Source organism: Amblyomma mixtum, chromosome 9, assembly GCF_055824585.1.
Source record: "Amblyomma mixtum isolate Tamu chromosome 9, ASM5582458v1, whole genome shotgun sequence".
Taxonomy (NCBI): Eukaryota; Metazoa; Arthropoda; class Arachnida; order Ixodida; family Ixodidae; genus Amblyomma; species Amblyomma mixtum.
Genome location: NC_143020.1, coordinates 94,114,489 through 94,135,314, shown reverse-complemented (window position 1 = coordinate 94,135,314; position 20,826 = coordinate 94,114,489). Strand labels below are relative to the sequence as shown.

General features: G+C 45.9%; 1 protein-coding gene and 1 non-coding gene across 3 annotated transcripts in view; one reads left to right on the top strand and one right to left on the bottom strand.

The window, feature by feature from the left end:
• The first annotated feature begins 206 nt into the window (after positions 1-206).
• Positions 207-20,826, top strand: part of LOC149330194 (lipase member J-like) — a 40,744-nt gene continuing 20,124 nt past the window's right edge. Inside the window, exon 1 of one of the 2 annotated variants that reach the window (XM_089560797.1) lies at positions 207-1,653. In XM_089560797.1, the coding sequence (XP_089416923.1) occupies positions 1,519-1,653 (135 nt within the window). In that variant the 5' untranslated portion in view covers positions 207-1,518. The remainder of the gene's footprint in view (positions 1,654-20,826) is intronic. The other variant, XM_089560798.1, reaches the window with a different exon arrangement.
• On the bottom strand, positions 11,623-11,695 carry TRNAA-AGC (transfer RNA alanine (anticodon AGC)). The gene has a single exon. It is a non-coding gene; the product is annotated as a tRNA-Ala (tRNA).

The window sequence follows — 20,826 nt, the reverse complement described above, 5'->3', positions numbered from 1 at the left end:
GGCTCAAGACCAGTCCTGCATGTTGCGTGGAATGATGCCTCAGACGTATGTGGGGATCTAAGAAAATGAAAGAAGGTTCAAAACTTATTCTGCATTTTGAGTAAAAAGGTGCTTCAGGCGTGCAGTGATTCATCAAGTGATTCATCAAGTGATACAGCAGTCCGCCAAAGTGACGGCGAAGGCTCAAGCCCTGTCCCGGAGTAGAGGGAACGTTGAAGCCCGTTGTAGACTTGTCATACAAAACAGACGTGTGTGGTCACGCATAGGGCTTTCGAGAAGCGAGTAGTTTCTCCGATTTGCCGACGAACATAGCGAGGTTCGTTACAAAAGAGTGTCGTACAAAATAACTCTCAGGGTGTTTAGGGTGCCTAAAAAAGGACAACGTGGAACGTATCAACTCATATGAAAAGAAAGAAGCACGAATTATCTTTTTAATTACTAGCGGAGAACAAAGCAGTCGCATGTGTGTCATGGCAGAGGCTTTTCCTAATTGAACAGTTTGAAACCTTGACTGTATATATATAAGAGCAGAGGCGTTGTCTTCCGAATTCGAAGATGGAAGATTCGGAGAGCGGGAGCGTTTTCTGAGCTGTTTGGGCAGGATCGACGTATAGAAATATTTCTCGGAAGTTGACGGGAAAAAAATTGACGACAAAAAGTGGTGAATTTACGCCTTGCGCAACTTTGAATGTTTTGCTTCTTTCCAGACCATACTAAGAAAAATTTCCGTTTCGAACATTCTCCGAACGCAAATAAGTGTATCAAGGGCCTTCAGAAATTTAGGAAGAGAGTATGTTCCACACGTGTCGACTAACTTGGCAGTCATGCGTGTGACACTGAGGAGCAGGCACCGACAGGTCTACCGCGATTACTACGTTTTGTCTTGTAAACGCCTGTTCTGAACTCCTCGACTAGCTTGTCGACAAACTATCGCCTCTACACGCAGCTTTACGACGGCATCATTATAGAGGTGTAGACTTTCCAGCTCATCTCTAAGTTCCCAACTTTCTGGGACTAACTTGAACATCTTGCAACATTCGGGTTTACGCATCGTGAGGACAGCGCCTTCGAACAGACCAGAGCGCTCTCTTTCTCGTCTCAAAGACGTCAGCATCTGTTCCCTCCCTCCTCAATGAATCTTAACGACCACGCCACGGCTGACCGCCTTTCACCCTTTCCTGGCTAAAGCGGTCTTCTCGCCTGGACTCTAATTGACCTTCGCTTTATTCCTTTTTGTTTCTCTCTCTACCGAAGACACTCCTGCGGTAACTGGCGTCACGGAGAGGCGATTATACTCTCAACCGTGGCAGTGGCGAGGATAGCGCGCCAAGAAGGGTGTAGTGCCGTTTTTCTTTTTATCCTCTGGATTCTCCGCGTCCCGTCGGACGCACCGCGCTTTTCCTCTCGTTCAGAGCGAGTGGAAGGTGTTGAAGAGTGAGCAATCGGATCGAGTGGCCGGCGGTTGTGTTGGTATAGAAGAAACTCGGCGTTGTTTTTGGTCCTCGTCTCCGCGTAGAGATGGTGTCACCATCCACAGCTATCAGTCGTCTCATCCCAAGCCTCCTACTGGGATCGCTGAGGACGGCATTGGACTTTCCCTCAGAGTTCGCCAAGTTCTACACAGGAGGTGACCCGGATCAATGCACCGGAATCGTAAGTGATCTTGTTCTTGGCGTTTTTCGAACTCGTGTTCTAGTTTTGGGAAAAAAAGAAGTGTCGATTGTTTGGACACGTCGTTTTGAAAATGTAGAGTGAGCTGTCGTTATCAGGAAATTTATTTTTTTCTTTATTGCTCGCGGATTTTAATACAGCCCCTTTTTATGCATTACACAAGGTTTTAGTGAAAGGGCACCGATATAAACATCTGCGCTTTAAGGCTTTAACTAATAGCTTCTTAAATGTTACAGTAATGTTGTCCAGTCCGGCCGTACATAATCATCCATATCTCTTATTGTCACGTATGTAGTACTGTCTACTAAATGATATGTCACCATGCTTCCTAATCCCCTTCATTTCTTTACCTTCATTTATTCGTTAATTAACATGAGAAACGGTCGGTGCCATGTTCGGGCTCCTGGAACGATGCCCTATTCTACTCATGAAAACGTCCTTACATGTTCAGTGGAAGAGGCTAGTATCGTGTTTGCTTTGGTGGAGGAACTCACATTTTGCGTCTCCAGTGTTGTAGCGAAGCTACTGCAACAAACGAAACCTCCTCAAAGCCCACAAGGACGTCGCGAAAACGTATGAAGCCTTAATTTTAGTTTGTGCGGAACCGGAGGACTGAAGCACTTTCACTTCTTCTATGTGTACACAAAATAACCGTGGCGATCTTAGTGAATGAAGTTTGGAGGCCTTTGCGAATATCCGCATATCAAGTGTCATGCAGGATGCCAGCCCTTATCGCTTTAGAATGGCACGCGTAATCATCTCGGTTCAGGAGTGGGATTAAATTGAATGTATGAATTATACTAAACTCTTAGTGAACTCTATGGGATTTGAGTGCTACCCTTCAGCGTATCTGAACGCACTATTCTTTGGGACGCTAGAAAAGTGAATGAAAACTGGGGGAAAAAAATAAATGACTGGGATGGAAATCGACGCCCAGAAGTTTGTTCAGCTAGCCTGTGCCCTCCTGAGCTTCCGTACCGCAGTTTCAGATACGAAGTGAGCATCTGCATTAACTGCCGGTTTATGGCGTCACAGTTGTTCGAAAACTGCACGGGATGCTTGCGCCAAAAACTGGCCGTAGTTCATTTTGTGACTGCGGTCACAGTCTGCTGTGTAGTCATTGCGGTTTCCGTTAACTAACTTTTTTATCAGTTGCGCGTTCCTTAAATAAATAGATTATCCGCGACGCAAACTAACGCTATTGTTCCGGATTCAAAACTCATTTCTTGTCGACGAAAATTTGACTTCTTGTGCTTCGCTGACATTGCAATTAGCCAATGCCAAAGTCGCTATGCCCTTCAACTGCAAGGCACGAGTTCTTGGTTTCGATCCTGGCCGCAGATTCCTCGTTTCTTCTCAAACGGAATACAAAAATACTCGCTTAATAAGATCTCTGTAGATGTTAAAGAACAATAGTGATCGAAACTATTTCGGATACTCTTGACTGCGGCGTTCCTCAAAACCCAAAATATTGCTTTATCGTTATAAACTGATTAGTGGAATACCGATATCCGACTTGAACTCGAATGGCCTAAATGTGTACGGCAAAAAACTCAACCCCTTTCTTTTTAGCAGAAATGGGGACGCCTTCTATACGTGATGCAACAGTATTACAGCAACTTCGGTAGCAGCGTCCTTCCTTCTGTACTAGAATAAATTCTCCGGAAACGAATTCACTCAAGCCCCTGTTACACGCCTGGCGTCGTGTCGCAGCATCAGACACGTGTCATATGCGCCATCGAAATGCGTGTTCCGTTCTGATTGTGTACCGGAAGAGGCACCTGCGGGGGGGAGTGATCCGGCTATGGAACCGTGTCAGCTGGTGTCCCTGAAACTCCCTCTCTGTGGGGCGCGCTGAACTGTGCCGGAAACACCCTTTCTGCTCACGTGAGTTCGTTGGCATGAATATCCGCTCGAGGTGGCGTTTTTTGGATGCTTTCACGCTGGATTTGCGCCACGCTGGTTCAAACTCGCCGGCTGCTTCGTCTTCTCTTCCTTTGCTGAGTAAGATGAGAAGCTTCTAAAGTGCTGTCGAATCAATCAATCAATCAATCAATCAATCAATCAATCAATCAATCAATCAATCAATCAATCAATCAATCAATCAATCAATCAATCAATCAATCAATCAATCAATCAATCAATCAATCAATCAATCAATCGTATTTGCTGTGGGAGGTTACAAATAATCAGTATTCTTGTCGCCTACTTTTATAAAAACACTGCGAAACATCATATCTGCCGCGATCAGCTGCACATCGTGACCTCTGCTTGACTGTGATGTGGCTCTCTCAGCTCTCTTCAACTACTAGCGTCCCGCATGAGAGCGCAGTCCAACCTGTATCTTGAAAAAAAATTTTTTTTTTTCATGTCATCTTTCTAACTGTCTCTCTACCTCAGCTTGTTTCTGTTCTACTCTATCAGTGACCTTCCAAGACACTTTCATTTCTCTCGCCGCCGCAGTGGCTCAGGGGTTATGGTGCTTGGCTGCTGACCCGAAAGACGCGGGTTCGATCCCGACCGCGGCGGTCGAATTTCGATAAAGCCGAAGTTCTGGAGGCCCGTGTACTGTGCGATGTCAGTGCACGTCAAAGAACCCCAGGTGGTAGAAATTTCCGGAGCCCTTCACTACGGCATCCCTCATAGCCTGAGTTGCTTTGGGACGTTAAACCCCATAAACCATACCAAACCAAACTTTTATTTCTCGATTAGTGCCACGATGACCTCCACGCGGGCTTAATCTTACCTCGTGTAGGTTCATTGGTGTCGCTTTTGTATTAACTCCTATCACATTGTTCCTACCGCACTGCTTTGTCTCGCTGATGCACAAAAACTCGCGAAGTCTGCATATTCAACTGGGGCTTTTGTAAGGCCTTCACAGTGGTTGCTTGTCTCCACGGCTGCGACATATTTTGATGTCAGGTGACAGGTTGCGATCTTAAAACTGCTTTTGCGCATTAAACGTTGACGCAGTCACACGTAACCAAACCCTCACTGAAAGTACACGGCGCAACATTCAAAACAGCAACCTTGACGGTGACGTTGTAAGGCAAGCCCCATACCTCTCAGCGTCCAGGAAAAATAAACAATGTGCGCGCCGGGATTGTTGGAGCGTACAAGGATATAAAGCAAGCGGGAAAAGGGCACGCGATTACCGCATTACGATAATGAGCGCGTATGAGAAGCGTCAGAGCGCAGACTGAGAGGTAAACAAGGGAGCGATTAAGCGCGTGCTGGAGTACGTGCGTGTATGTGAATGCACGTGTGGCCTGGACTCGCCGTTATCCACGTACAATGTCACGCGGTGCACAACAGGTTTGCTGCGCACTTGCTGATGATATTGGAGACGCCGAAAACATCATGCTTCGAAGCGCGCTATGGTCGCTTAAGAGTAGATGTGTAAGGGCTGAAGAAAGTTCCTCATATTTCGCCATCTTCTCGGAGAAGAACGGTTAGTAATTGCTTTCTCTGCCGCCCTCCACATCAACAAAAAGCTGTGCTCATTACTCAACCTCCATCATATGATCAAAAGTATATGCAGACATCAGTTACATTTATTGTGATGCAGATGGACGTACACATCTTCGAAGTGATAGAGATGTTCAGTCTGTACCACACTAAATGTACGAACCTGTACATCTGTCATCTAGCTGTATCATACTGAATGTAGTAGTAGTAGCACAAGACCTTTATTCGGCCATAATTTACAGGCGGAGCATGTCGACCGCCTGGGCGTCCAGAAGACGCTGTTCTTCCTCCCCTTCAGCGCCAAGCCAATCGAGCCAGGTGGGGATGGATAGAGAGGGTGGGGGGTAGGAACCCGACTGCTGAGCAGCCGGGCGATAGAAAAGGCAATGGGCCAGGTCCGCATAGATACAGGGGCAGTATACTGAATGTATACTTTGATTATTGATTAATCTTCTGAATATTTGCAGGCTATAGAGATCAATCTTGAGACCTTCAGTGCGATACAGGGATCCCCTCTTCAGTTGATACAGAGCGCAGCTCATACTGCTATCTGTATCGCTTGATACAGATGGCATACGGTCACTCGCGTGACCTTCTCCTTGATCACTTGAGGGAGTTTATATTACGACATAAGACGCTTATTACCTCCGCACGAAGTCACCTTTGCAGCTACTCACGTAAAGATTCATGTAAGGAGCACGCGAAATTACATGCGGACTCAATAACATGACATCCAAAGACAGCGAATTGATCTGTATCAACACGCAGCGCACACGCTTCTGTCTCTTCAGCTGTTCTGCTTTTTCCGGGCCATTTCATGTTCGTTAAATCACGCAAAATCGGCGTCACTCCGGTGTGTAGAGCACTCGAACCCAGCGTGCCTGACAATAAAAACGTATAGTAAGTAGCAGTCGTCGGTTTTCTGGTAAAGTGCTTGAGGACACCTGACTTCTATGTCTTTACAGCTCTACCTTCGCGCAAGCGTTCTCTCTGGAACCTATACCAGCTGCGGGGAGGTGTCGCTTTTTTTTTTTTCGTAGAGGGCGCGCCTGAAGCACTCTACTCAAGGGTGACGCGGAATTTATACGTCCAGTCCAGAAACCACATTTCACAGCGCATTGACAGAGGACGCAAGGAACACACGACGCAGAGAGTTGATTTACCGCCTGAAATTCTATAAACTGCAAGGAGACATCGTTCGGGCTTTGGAAAGAGGGGGTTTCATGGTCGTTAAAGGCAGCTTCTTTCTTACTCATTCCACAAAAGAATTCAAAATTCTAGGGTGCGCGTCGTCTGGTTGCATTTTACCCACGTACCTGTGGTATATTCTGTGTCTTGTTTGTATACTAGCACTTATATGAAAGAACGCGTTTGGCCTTTTCTCTTTTAGTGCATGCGCGAAACGAAGTAGCGGGGATCGTATTGCTTCCGACGCTTTCAATGTTGCTGTCCCCTTACAAAACCCTGCCTACATTTCTTAACATCCTCCGGATCACGCTGTTGACTTATTCCAGACAAGGTTGCCGGCAAAAACACTAAGTAGGCTAATTTAGCTCCATTTTGACCGAAGGAAGGCGTTTAGTGAGTCTACCGGAAAAAAAGTGCGCGCCGCGAATGCTGTAAAAAAAAATTAACATGGCAAAAAAAAGCACAGACGCACTCGAAGCATGCATAGCATGCGGTGAATGATGCAGTCTCCATACACTATTACAAACCTCAGCTGCTACGTCAAAGAAGAAACCATTTTATTTATTTCTTCATCACGGTTGGCACGGCCAGCGCACTTTTGCAGCCCAAGATGCCGCACGTATGTGAAACTTTTACGCAGCATTACTACACAAGTCTGGAACCACCAAGACTGTGAAGGCAAGCAATATGCATGCCATTGGCGCAAGAGAAGGAAAAGCAACCATTAATTAATCACTACGTTTATAGGTTTCTCGTGCCATAACATCATTCAAGGCTAAACCGCTTCACAGCCGGTTCACAAACGATAGGCGTGTAGTATCCGTGTAGCCTCTGAACTCTGCAAGAACTGCATCAATGCTAGGCACGTTCTTCCGAGATCGCTTGAGCACGTATCCCGCAAGGTGCGCAGGTCTAGCGATAAAGCAAACATGAGAAACCTGCTTTCTGTACGTTGCAGGCGAGTCCAACCGCCACTTGTCGGTTAAAGGTGTGCACATATGCATGCAACTCGCTTCTTACGAAACGGCGACGCCGACAGACGTGACGGCAACTTTCGCGGAACTCTCTGCTGTGCTTTACGCATGCAGTGCTGCGGCTGATAACGCAGGCCTTTGAAGAGTGCGAGTTCCTAATGACGTCAAACGCTGACGACGTGTACGTGCGCAAGAAGGGAAGCTCTGACTGCAGATACGCATGCTTATGCTCGCCAGACAACGCTTACTACTCAAGCCCACTCACTACACAGGTTTTACAGTTATTTTGATGGCAGCCTCTCATAATCATTTTCGTCTTAATCATCATCTAATGAAATAATTCATCACCAACCGATTTGAGTCCAATTAGGGACAAGGTCTTCCTCCGATGACCTCCGGTTATTCCTGCAAAGCAAACTTCAAGAGACAATACGCGAAGACTGGAACCATGTGGTCTTCCTACATACATCACTCTCATTTCGAACGTTACAAATTTCGACGTGTCTTAGTTCAAGAATCTTTTTTTGTTGTTTTTAACCTGAACAGTGTTTTGTAGCTTAGCACATTCTGTAATGTGCTAAGGCAGTGAGCTATTCAGGGCTTCCTGCAACTTTTTTTTTCTCCTTCACCATGGACATGCTTTCAGCAGAGCTAAGCAGTACATTTGAATACTGGAAGCTGTGTGACAGCTGGCTAACCTCCGACGTCTAGATCGATTCTGATGCATATACCTTCCTGCGTGTGAGCATTTCGGCTGCAGAGAAGCAATTGAGCACCTACTTTTTGACTGCCCTAGGTATGAACGTGAGCGAGTCCTTCTGGCTGCAACTGTCCGCAGCTTAGATCCTCGTCCGCTCACAGAAGCCAAGGTTCTGGGTCCTTGGCCTAAACCTTCATCGCAGACGACATGTGTGAAAGCGCTTCTCAAGTTCTTGAAGGACACGGGACTGAGTTCAAGGCTCTAAACTTTCAGTGCGTGCCCTGTGTGCCCTGTTAGCAATAACCTAGGGACACGTAAAAAAGTAATCTACCTTTCCCCTCTCCCCTTTCTGTCTCTCCCTTCGTCACCCCTCCCACGCGTAGTTAACCTCCCCGCCTTTCCGTTCATCTTTCTCTCTCTCTCTCTCTGCATGATCAAGGAACTCTGTTCCTACGTAGGTTGGCTGATGATGATGGCGATAGTGATGGTGATGGCATCGAACGTTTCTGTGCGCACCTTCTTTGCAGACGCGAATCAATCAATCAATCAATCAATCAATCAATCAATCAATCAATCAATCAATCAATCAATCAATCAATCAATCAATCAATCAATCAATCAGGTCACTTTGACATATGGGTGGTACCGCTTTGAGGACGCACGGAAACCACTGAGCGCATGTACAAAAGGAACATATCTTTTTGCAAGTCTGACAACTTCGGCAAGTTGGAGGATACAGGAATAGACATACACACCTGCGTCCTTGTCTTGTACTGCTGCATTCCCTACTCCATTAAATGCAGTAGGGCATTCCTTTATACAACAGGTATTTTTTTCTCGTTGTGATTATCTTGACGAAGGTCTCATATACCCATGTATTCTTCGAATTTATCATCTACGCTTGTAAATACACAGGTCTTCCTTTGTTGCATGGTAAGCTTTGACCTAATCGGCGAGGTTGGATCTTTCTGAAGCTTATGTATTACTGTAGTGGCTGCATAACGGACGCCGGCCCGGTTCATCACGTTAGGCGACCGCACAGTGGTGCAGGTACACTCGCCGTCAAAAGTAAATGGAAGGCGACTTTGTCAAAAAAATTTAATTTCTTTAAATTTAACGGAGTGTCTAGCGTTCCGTCCAGACGGAACATTTGCTGCTGCTGCAGTTCCGTCCAGACGGCATATTTACTGCAGCTAGAGTTCCGTCCATACAATAGACAGTTTTAGCTTCACGTACGTAGAAGCTTCACGTTAGTAGAGCGCTTACGGGTCACCAGTGCGCATGCGCAGAACGTGAAGTGTCTGCGTGGGTCGCACGGACGTACCTGAGATTCGGATCTTTGCGTTGCGGCCTTCACGTTGCTTGCTTGCGTGCGCGGCGTTGGCAAGATGGCGGCGCCCTGCCCGCCTGCTTCACAACGATAACAGCTTCGTCGCTATTCCCTCGACGTGGTATCGTGCTGTAAACTGCTGCATTTGCCTTCAGTTGGTCTATCCTTGCTCTCGCATGAAGTTTTAGGTGAGCACTAGCTTTTGTTTTCCAGATAGAAATCCGTTTCAGCAGCTCCTAAGCCTGACGGAGAAGCGTTTGTGGTCGTCATAGCAATGAGTGTGCCGACGGTCTCGCGAGACCACGCGAAGTTCAAAACCTCGCGGGATATCGCGAGACCCTCGGCACGGTCAGCGGGAAAAGCAAAAAGGTGCACGTTTTGGCTCCATACGCGCACGTCGTCAACATGAGTGGGACACCTGCGCGCCTTCGCTTCTCGAAAAACGATGATTTAATTATGCTGCGGGACGTGAAGGAATGCAACCTCTTTGAAGATAACATGCAACATACAGTTCGGTGGACTGAAATTGCTCAGTCAGAAGAAAGAGGGAAAGTATTTACCGCCCGCACTGTGGCTTGGCCTGGCTCCGCTCCAAGCAGCTCGACTAAACAAAATTAGTTTTCTTTATCTGTACTAGATGGCCCGGCACAACATGCTAGTGCATTTTTTAGGTTCTATTGCAGATATACACAGTTTGTCCCGTACGTGTAGCTAAAACTGTACGAAGCGACACGGGCTTACGCTCACGTTTACGTGCGTGAAGGTTCTACGTACGTAAAACTAGAACTGTATGATGTCCGTAATGTCCATACTATACAAAATGGGTGATTTCTGCCCACATAAAGCATTTATTTGCCTCTGGAATAACCAGTTGACAAAGCTGCATTCAGATGTTCTCTCTATGCATTTATACGGCACCAAAATATCTGTCCGCGTATTGCGTTTAGTTACATCCTCGAAGGTATAACATCCGTGCATGCATGCAGGATCGGGAAAATGACACTGTTAGAAGCAGAGTGCAGGAACTCTTCGCGAAGTGATGTGAAGCCCTGTCGCTATTTGCGCTGCACGATGACGTAGCGCGAAAAAGACTAAGACGTACACAAGCGGTCAACAAGCATTATGCAAACGCACCAACAAACCCAAGCCAAAACTCGTTTTGTTGCCATTTCTCAATGACTGCTTGGAAAATAAAATGATACAGCAGAATGTCCTGTCACACATTAGGCGGAATAGGATTGCCACTTTTTTAAATGGAGATGCAAAAGTCTGCAAGCAAGCTGGTTTCCCAATCCCTAACGCCAGCTTTAATTCCGTCTTGACATAACTCATGTGGCAGATAATGCTGGACAGAACTGTATGGTGTCAGATACAGTTCCGTCTGGACGGAACCCCATCGCTACATGCAGTTCCGTCTGGACGGAACTTTAGCGCAAATTGTAGTTCCGTCTGGACGGAACTCTAGCGCAAATTGTAGTTCCGTCTGGACGGAACTCTAGCGCAAATTGTAGTTCCGTCTGGACGGAACTCTAGCCACAGCCTAAATTTAAAGCATAATGGTCCATGCTTGTTGGTGCAAAGTGCAATTCGCAAAAATCCCGGCCGCGGCGGCTGGAATTTCTTTGGAGGAGAAATTCTAGAGGCCCGTGTACTGTGCAATGTCAGTGCACGTTAAAGAACCCCAGGTGGTCGAAATTTCCGGAGCCCTCCAGTACGGCGTCTCTCATAGCCTTAGTCGCTTTGGGACGTTAAACCCCATAAACTAAACTAAACTAAACAATTATGCTGCACATATGTATTCAAGGATGCATGGATCGGGGGGCGAATGATTAAATTTTTTCGTGAATATTGCCTTGCATTTACTTTTGACGGCACCTGTACATATGTACACAGAATAAGCACTGGTGTAGAGCAGAGCAGACTGACCGTTGCACCAGTGCACCACTGCGACTCGCAACTTTGCACCTTTGCAACTTTTCATCTGTGCAGCTTTGCACCTTTGAAACGTTGTGCCAGTACAAATTTGCACCAGTACACCAGAGCGCCTTTGCAGCCTTGAACCTTTGCGACTTCACAATTTTACTTTTTGTAGCTTTGCACCTTTATTTTGCAGCTTTGAAACTTTGCACTAGTGAAAGTATGCATCATTGCATCAGTGCACTGTGTACCAGAGAGCATTCGCACTTGTGTGGGCGCACTGGGGCATGGGGGGCCGGAGAGCGGGAGGCTGAGCACAATAAATAAAAAAATGCAAATATATAACGCCTTTAATTTGAGGAAAAAAATTTGGATGGAGGTGCTGGGTATCGATCCCAGTACCTCTCGCATGCTAAGCGAGCGCTTTACCATCTGAGCTACACCCCCGTACACTACTTCTCAGGTAACGGGACTACGCCAAGAGCGCGGCAGCACAAGGGAAAAAAAATCTAGGTCGAACGACGGCAACCGAAGAAGTCCGAAGAAACCGGTTGCCATCGGGATATTGCGTCGCATTCTAGAGGATTTACATCCTCCAAGGGCCATATCGGCTGGCAGTACTATAAAAGAACTACTTTTTGATGTGAAGTCCTGTGTTTAAATGAAATGACTATCGAACAAAGGAATTAACCATTATTAACTTCAACACGGCAGGTTGAATTGTGGATATTAATTTTAGTTGTTACCCTTGAAGAAATCTTCTACACCACCAAACGCGAGAAGTCGAAATGCAGTCCGGTAATTCATTTTTTTTTCGAATGACTTAAGTTTCCGGCAAACACGACTAATGATGAAACTTGTATCGCTTGAAAGACACGGACAGCTCTACAAATTTTGCCATGACGAAGCAGCTCGCCGGAACAGACACACTGGTCACTATTCGGGGTCGGCTGGTTTTCAAGCTATATTTGTTGACCAGATAAAGGAACAACCTCAATAATTATTGATGATTTTAGTTTTATTTCGCTGTAATGAAGTAGCGAGTTTCCTCTGCCCTGTTGTCTGAGGCAAGGTTATAGAAAAGTACGGCCTACCGGAAAGACTGCTATTCGGAATCACTCAGTCTTCAGTGATTCATTTGTATCAAGTCTAGCATAGTCATACGGCCAGTCTTACACATCCCTGTGAAAACAGCTGTGCAAGCAGAGTTAAAGAATATTCGTGCAGTACTTCCTCCCCGACTTTCCCGAGGAAAACCATTCGAGTTATTCGAAGCATAGGACGATTTGTGCATAGATGTAACGTCAGTCGCATGTGACTTTCTTGTGTGTATGATCTCTTTTTTTTTCCTGGTCGTAAAAGCAGGGAATGGGCGTTCGATGAGTTCGTTTATGAGCGTCAGCTGACTACTGAGCATCGCTCTTTCCTGGTCAGCAGTCCCTGCGTTATACAGTTCGCTTACAAGAGAATCTGATAATAATATCTGTCGCATTTCGTGTATACAGCCCCTCCCCCCCTGATCATCTGTAGGATCTGATGTTCCCATCGGTTCACTACGAAAGGCACAGCATGGTTGCCTCTTAATACCGTTGATATTACTATTTTGTGACTAACCACAACGAAAAAAAATAAAAAAGCTAAGGAGAACGTCTGCCCTTAGGGAGGCCTGTAATGCCTCGATACAGACAACTGCCTCTTGGTACGCCGTAATTACACTCTTCTTTCAGGGGAGTGATCTTGGCACTCATATATTTACGCATACACTTTTCTCTTTGTGATTTGCATGCGCCTATAAGAGCTGGGAGGCGTGCCCGTTGAAGGAAAGTCCGGCGCTTTCTCGAAGCCAGCGAAGGGTAGACGAGGGACGCGTCAATTACGCTTCGCCGAAGCGGATCGAGAACCTCGACGCATGGGCCGTCGCGTGAAAGCTAGTAATGACTGCGTAACCGCTACGCAAGCTAACAGGGCCATTGAAGGGTGCGTCATGGGGACGAAAAATGATCGCAAACGAGGAACAGAGGGAGACGAACGGTCGCAGCACGTGGTCTGAGGGATTTCCCGCGCCGCACTGACAATGAGTGAAATGGAGAGGCTTAAGCGGCTTGCTGATATGATATTCATTCGGTTATGATGTTACCGTAGAGGCAGCATGATATATACTGTATATATGTGGAGGCGGTGCTGGTGAACACTCTCAAGGTTCGGTTACTTTGTATATAAATAACGCCGAAAGTAGAAGATTCGACAGACGTCACTGTAGCTCAGTTGGTAGAGCACCGAATGCGAAATTCGGAGGTTGTGTGTGCGGATCTCACCGGCAGCATGTGGTTGTTTTTCTTGTACTTTTTATGAATCCTCTAAATGATAGAATAATTGCGATATTAATCTCAACTAATTAACACCACAAATAATAAAAAAATCCCCTATGCTCCTTGGTTTCGGTGACCGTCATGTACGAGGTCTGTTAGAAAAGTATCCGACCTTTGGCCGTTAAAAAAAAACTTGCATAACTGGAGCGTTGCAAACCTAGTCATCTTTAAAGTAGTCTACTTGGGACTCCACACACTTCTCCCAGCGGTGCTGCCATTGTGGGAAGTATTCCGAAAAGGCCCTTTTCGGAATGGAGTTTAGCTCAGCTGTCGTTCCAGCCATAATGTTCTTCCTTGTCTGAAATCGCGCTCCTTTCAATGGCCTTTTGATTTTGGGAACCAGCCAGAAATCGCAGGGGCCATATCAGGACAGTAAGGAGTCTGTTGAACTACAGGAGTCTGGTTTTTCACCAAAAAATCTGATTCGAGTGCGAGGAATGTGCAGGAGCATTGGCGCGATGGGTGCGCCAATTTCCTGTTGACCTCAGCTCCGGGTTCTTGCGCCGCACAGCATCACGTAGGCAACGGAGGACATCCCTGTAGTACTCTTTGGTTATTGTTTGACCCTGTAGAGTGCGTATTCGTGGTCTGCCACACAGAGAGTGTCAAAGAAAGCAGTCAGCATCACTTTCACATTGCTGCGCAATTGGCGGGCCTTCTTAAGTCTTGGTGACGTGGAATGCTTCCACTCTGACGACTGGGATCTGGTTTCCGGGTCGTACCTGTACACCCAAGACTCGTCACTAGTGATTATGATGTTGATGAAGTCGGGGTCACTGTTTGCGGAATCCAGCATGTCCTGTGAGTCTTCAACACGAAGCTGCTTTTGCTCCACCGTGAGCAGCTTCGGCACGAATTTTGCCGCAACTCTCTCCATGGCCAAATCTTCGGTGATAATGGAATATGCGGAGAAATTGCTCATGTCCACCTCTTCCTCAATTTCTCGGATAGTCACGCGACAGTCCCGCATCACCATGGCGTTCAGTTCGGCAATGACCTGGTCATTTTGGCATGTTGATGGCCGATTGGAGCGTGGCTCGTTCTCCACCGATGTGCGGCCATCTTTAAAACAATTGTAACACTGCTTAAACTGTGTGCTGCTCATAGCATCTTCACCGAAAGCCGTCTGAATATTTCGAATGGTTTCCACTCGGCTGTCGCCAAGTTTATGGCAAAATTTGTTGCAGTAGCGCTGCTCCTTTCACTCTGCCATTTTCCTTGCAATAAAAAACCGACGAGAGCACTGCACACTGCCTCACTCAAACGCTGCTTCCCAGCGACTGACGCTATCGGCAGGCGGGAAAAAATTCATGCATGCGCATGAAGGTTCAAGGTCGCCTGATGCAAGCGCGCTTGTCTCATATCCATCAGGTGTTCGCAAAAAAAAAAAAATAAGGTAGGATACTTTTCTAACAGACCTCGTATGTCATAACGAGCCCCTCTTTTCATTTAGTTACTTGGGTAAAGGTGAGAACACAGTTAGTTAGGTGACATTATTTCTCATGTATTTGTAGAGCATTCATCCACTTTACCATATGAAGGTTTTCTACCTTAAATAAGATTTTATGTGACCGTCTCTTATATGGTACAAGTTTCAAGCATATGCCTGACTCCATGCCATAAAATGAGCACCTAATTTCGTATTGCAAACATATCGTACAGGTGAGCAGGCATACACGGAACTCGCAAATGCGTGTATACAACATTGTGTTCGCTTGTAATTTCGAACTTTCACGCTAACATAAGTAGGCGATGGCTTCTGTTCACAATTATATTTACCTGTGATTCGCCACATCGCTATTAAATATTAAATTACTCCTGGTTCAAGCATGGTCCGTGAAGAGTCCGTGAAACGAGCACTTTGGCTACTGCTGCGCCGATGGAACGCATTCTGACCAACCAGCCGAACAACAGGCCATTGTCATATGCTGTGCCACTAGACACAGCCCTCGACTGAACGTGAATACAAACTTAACAACACTGATTAGGGGTGAAAAATGAAGGGAAGGATGAATACGTCGCTCGCGGAACTAATCCCAGCTACGGCATTTCACATACTACACTGGCGCATACGCTGAGATTTCCTGCTGCTGTGCACGAGGTCACCACGTCATGGCTTCCGGTACTATTCAAATGGTGACAAAACCAGCCGCGGCAGTTGACTGGCTTTGGCGTTCCGCTGTTGACACTAAAATCGAGGGTTCGATCCCGGCCGCGGTGAGTGAATGTATTTCGATGAAGGTAAGTACAAAAACGTCCGTGTGCTAAAGAACCCCAGGTGACCAAAGTTAATCGGAGTCCTCCATTACGGCGTAGCCTATGTTATCGATTCGGGTGATAAAACCGCCCATTAACAGTTCAACGGGTGACAAGTTTGTAACATCCTACAGCATTGACGTGCGGTGTCTTATCGAGATAAACTTAAGGAAAGTCATATGTCGAGTATGGAATAAACATTCAACATGATTGCCTGCTTTCAGCAGCTTAACGTTAGTACTGTTACAAGTACTTACAAGTTACCAGGCAAACCTCTCCTGTGTTCATTAAAATCTCCCTCCTCCTCCTCACCTTCAACGGTCGAAAGGGCTCGGTCGTGTTGAACGATCCCTCTATACTAAAGCTTTAGCTATTGTTCAATTTCTTTCGATATGTGAACGCTCGTCAGCACGATGTTGTACCAGTTAGCCTGCGACCAAGCTTTGCTGAATTGCACCATTCGTTGTAGCTTGCTACACTTTCAATCGTTCGTGTACTGTTTCGCAGACCTTCTTTTGTTTTCGTTTTAAGGCGAAAGCCTTTAATGCCTCATACTGTCGTTAGCAGACGCGTCGGCAGGAGTGTCGACAGACGCGTCGGCAGCCGTGTAGACAGACGCGTCGGCAGGAATGTCGACAGACGCGTCGGCAGATTCCTCCGCCTTTCGGCGTCACTGCTTAAAAGGCTCAAGGTTCCAGCATGAATAAAGGCGCATCTAGTGAATGCATGGGCTTCATAAATAAAATAAAAGGAGTAAAGTCAAGAAAAGGAAAATGAAAAATAAAAATAAGGAAATAAACAAAAATAAAAACAAAATAAGATAACATGTGAAAATAAAAATAAAAACAATAAATCTAAGAAAATGGGGCAAAAAATAAATAAAAAACAAAATATGAGAAATTAAAAGTAAATAAAAACAAACAGTGGCCAGGAAACGCTTTCGTCTTGCAGCACTTTAGAGAGCCAAAGTGCCCCCTGAATTTTTTGAAGTGCCATTGACGCTAACCCCTAGGGAGTCCGAGAAATCCATCTCACGGTCATTCACTTACAAGAATGCCGCCTTCTCCAGCTGCATTTACTTCACGTGACGCACACAGTGAAGGGAACCTCCATGAAAGTGTGACAAACTAAGGGCTCTTGTAGAGAGAGGGAGAGAGCTTCATCCAGCCTTGTTTTTAAGAAGCTACAAATGACTAACGCTGAGCGATGTTTTCTTTAATTCATGTTTCGGTTTCTCCTTTTATCGCGATGAGTCACAAATCAAGGGGAATTGGCCCCTTCTGAACAAGGCAACGCATACTTCTAAGCACCGACAGAGCAGCCAGAAGGACCTCGTGGTATTCCCCGGCCTTGTCAGAGTGATTTCGCAAAACACATGCGCTGCCCCTTTTAGCCGGTGTACACGTCTGAACTGCAGAATAGTTTTCTACATGCGAGGCAAGCGTGAAAAACGTCAGTTGTATGACGTATTCGGCGAATACAAAGTACCCAGGTACAAGTAAGTTGAGTTTGTAAATGTATAGAAGATGACTCAAGCCTCTGTGCGTTTAGTAAGACCATCGCGCGTAGCTTAATAACGAGGGAAGACTAGAGGAAACACTGGGATGTGCGTCATAGCTGATGACAAGAGCGAATGTAAGAGGAAACACTGATATCAGCGTCTGGGAACCCAGAAGAAACGCAACCTTAGATTTGGTTTTTCTTGTTGTCTGGTCTTTTTTTTTTACAATGGCAGCGGTGCATACGTCTTTCTTCGAGGCAAACGACTTAGGCATCGCAGTCGTAAGATGTCGTAACCGGGTGCTTTCGTGGTGACCAACAATCCATTCAGACTGCTATCCGTGTTATCTATGCGCTGCCAGCGAGATTGTTATCTATGACTGTTATTTTCGAGTGGATGAGCTAGACATGTGCCCCCTATGATTTTGGAATACAGATAGACATGGGCAATGTAGGCCATGGGGTGAGAGTTCTCACGCGAGGAGCATAAAGGAGGACAACTCTCGCTATCACTTGCTCACCTCCAAGCAGAGTGAAGGTCTAGGAATATTTTTTTTCGCCGCTAGCTAGTCAATAAAAAAAAGGAACAGAGAAAGAACTGGAGATAGAGATACCAGAAACGCTGTGTGCAACAGCTTCAAGAAATGCATTCACATCATCATCATCATCATCATCATCATCATCATCATCATCATCATCATAATCATCATCAGCCTGACTACGCCCACTGCAGGGTAAAGGCCTCTCCCATGTCTCTCCAATTGACCCTGTCCTTTGCCAGTTGCGGCCACTGCATCCTCGCAAACTTTATCTAATCCGCCCATCTAACTTTCTGCCGCCCCCTGCTACGTTTGCCTTCTCTTAGAATCCACTCCGTTACCCATAAAGACCAGCGGTTATCTTGCCTTCGCATCGCATGCCCTGCCCAAGCCCATTTCTTCCTCCTGATTTCGACTAGGATGTCATTAACCCGCGTTTGTTCCCTCACGCACTCCGCCCGCTTCCGATCTCTTAACGTTACACTTATCATTTTTCTTTCCATAGCTCGCTGCATTCACACCGGTTACCTATTGAATGCACTGTATCCTATGAATTCTGTCGAAATGATCCTGTAAGTTATCCTCTTCGTCTACTACTTTTACTCTTCTTTATCTCCCTCTTATTCCTGGCTCAGATACCATACATGGTTGACGTGTTATCCAACATGGTCATACATGTTATATGACCGTGTCGCAATTATGCAAAGGTCGCTATGGGTGTCTGTGTATTCACGCACGCTTTCGAAAGGTATGGATGCTCTTCAATGGAGTCTAAGTGAACTTGATTGTGGATTATTATTCAGGTAAGAGCTCTGCAGTGCGAGCCTAAGAGTGTGCGAAAATTGAGTGCCAGTTCCATGACACGTTTCTACATTAAATCAGAACAACGAGTGAATGAAAATCTCGCTAATGCGCCCTATTCACCAGTGCGAAGGGCGTCTTGTTTTTGTTTTGTTTTTGCAAGAGTCCTAGCAGAGTTACACCCACGTGGCTTGAACTAGGAGCTCCTGCAACAGCTATGGCCATGCGAAAAATTAGAAAATATATAGGAACAGCTATCTGTCTCAACATGCTTTCTAAGTTTAGTATTTAATGAAATTTTGTTAACGTTTAACACTAACCCACCTAATCGTTTAGGCCATGCATATTGCCAGCTTAAGGCAAATGTATAAGTCGTCTTGACGTTGCATGTGACATGAATCATATGTCATAAAATTTTTCTTTCTCGACGCCAATTTTCGCCCTCTATACTGGCAATGGCAGACGTTGGTGTTGATGTTGATTCTAGTGTTGATGTTGCCTTAATTAACAACTGCGTGAATACTTATGCTCTTACTGTTCACTACCCTCTGAAAACTGCCTTTGTAGTTTGAGCTGTTTACCGCAGTCTCCGCGGGGCTATCCGAAATGAAATCGGGCAGCATTCAAGCACTCGTTGCAAATCGAAACCTAGTTTCTGAATATTATCGACCAAAATAACATAGGAAAAATTCATTTTTTTAATATGGCCTATGCGTTTCTTTTTCACGCCAAGTCGAAAGTGTTTCTCACGCAATAATTCGTGTATTCCGATAGCGTGAAAAAGTTGCCCAATGTGAAGTGAAATTAAAACAAACTGAGCTCTGTTTTGAAACTACAACGCAGAGCTCAAGCAGTTTTCCTACGCAATCTCAGTTTAAAAAATTGCCCGGGTGTTTGAGATCCAGGACCACCGCCAAACTGGAGCAGTCATTCTGCCAACATGTGTTGGCCATTGTCTAGCAGCCTGTCTCTATAGTCCTTTTCACTGTGTACAGCCTGATTGAGCGCGCGTGCGCCTTAGACTGCTCTGCGCAAGCGTAGTAGATTCCTGCATGAAATCTGCTGGCACAGTCGAGTGGAAATATGGCTGCGCCCAAAAAAGGCAAATGTGAAAAGGTCTATTAGCCGAACTGTAAGTGACTCCTGTTTTGCTTTTAGCTAGCTCGTCTTCCAACTGTGCATCTTTTCTAAAGGAGCAATAATATTTCTGACGAACTAATGCTGCAAGATTGGGACCACACTTGTATCGCCCTCAACTAGCATTTATTTCTGCACAAATAATAAGCGATTAATAATGAGAACCCTCAAGTTTCCTTAGTGAAAATGGATACATTCCCATGAATGAGCTGCCTAATGAGCTTCGGCTGCGTGAATGAGAACAGACCAGAAATAGAACGAAGAAGAAAAAGAAAAGAGGTGAGAGTGAGGAAGAAGGAGAGAGTCTCGTGCCGTGACAAGCGCAAGTTGCCGAGGGCTTCCAAGGACGCCAGCTTGGAATCGCGGAGGGCTATATTTTCCGGGCCACCGCGCCGATAGCGGAAGGAACGAGAAAACGAAAGAAGAAAGAAAGTAGCTTGGCGTGCACCTCTTTCGATCTTGCGTGCTGAGGGGGAAAGAGGCACTGACGTCATTGTAAATGCGTCAACCGAACTGTGCTTTCCTTCTTTTCTATTTCCCCTTCATGCTCGCTTCGGCGAGTGTCTGAGAGTGGTCTAAATCGCGTTGCTCGTATACCTATCGATTATTCAGAAAACGTTCTTTTGAAGCTCCGCGAAGAAGGAATAGAAGGAAACGTTTTTTTTTCTCGCTAACTCTGCTGCAGTTACTCTTTTTTGTTTATTTTGTACTTGCAACGATGCCGCTGTGACTCCAGCTATTCTTATTGCTTCTTTATATGCCAGAATGCCTATAACTAGGCGGTCGCCGTACTGTATTCCTTCAAAAGAGCAGTTAGCCGGACCAGTTGGTGCGTGACATAGAATTAGCAGCGTAACATATTCTTGTCTAGGTTTCCCAGGGCAGGGACTGCGCTGATGTTCGCTAGCTCAGTAAATAACGGACAGACAGACAGACAGACAGACAGACAGACAGACAGACAGACGGACGGACGGAC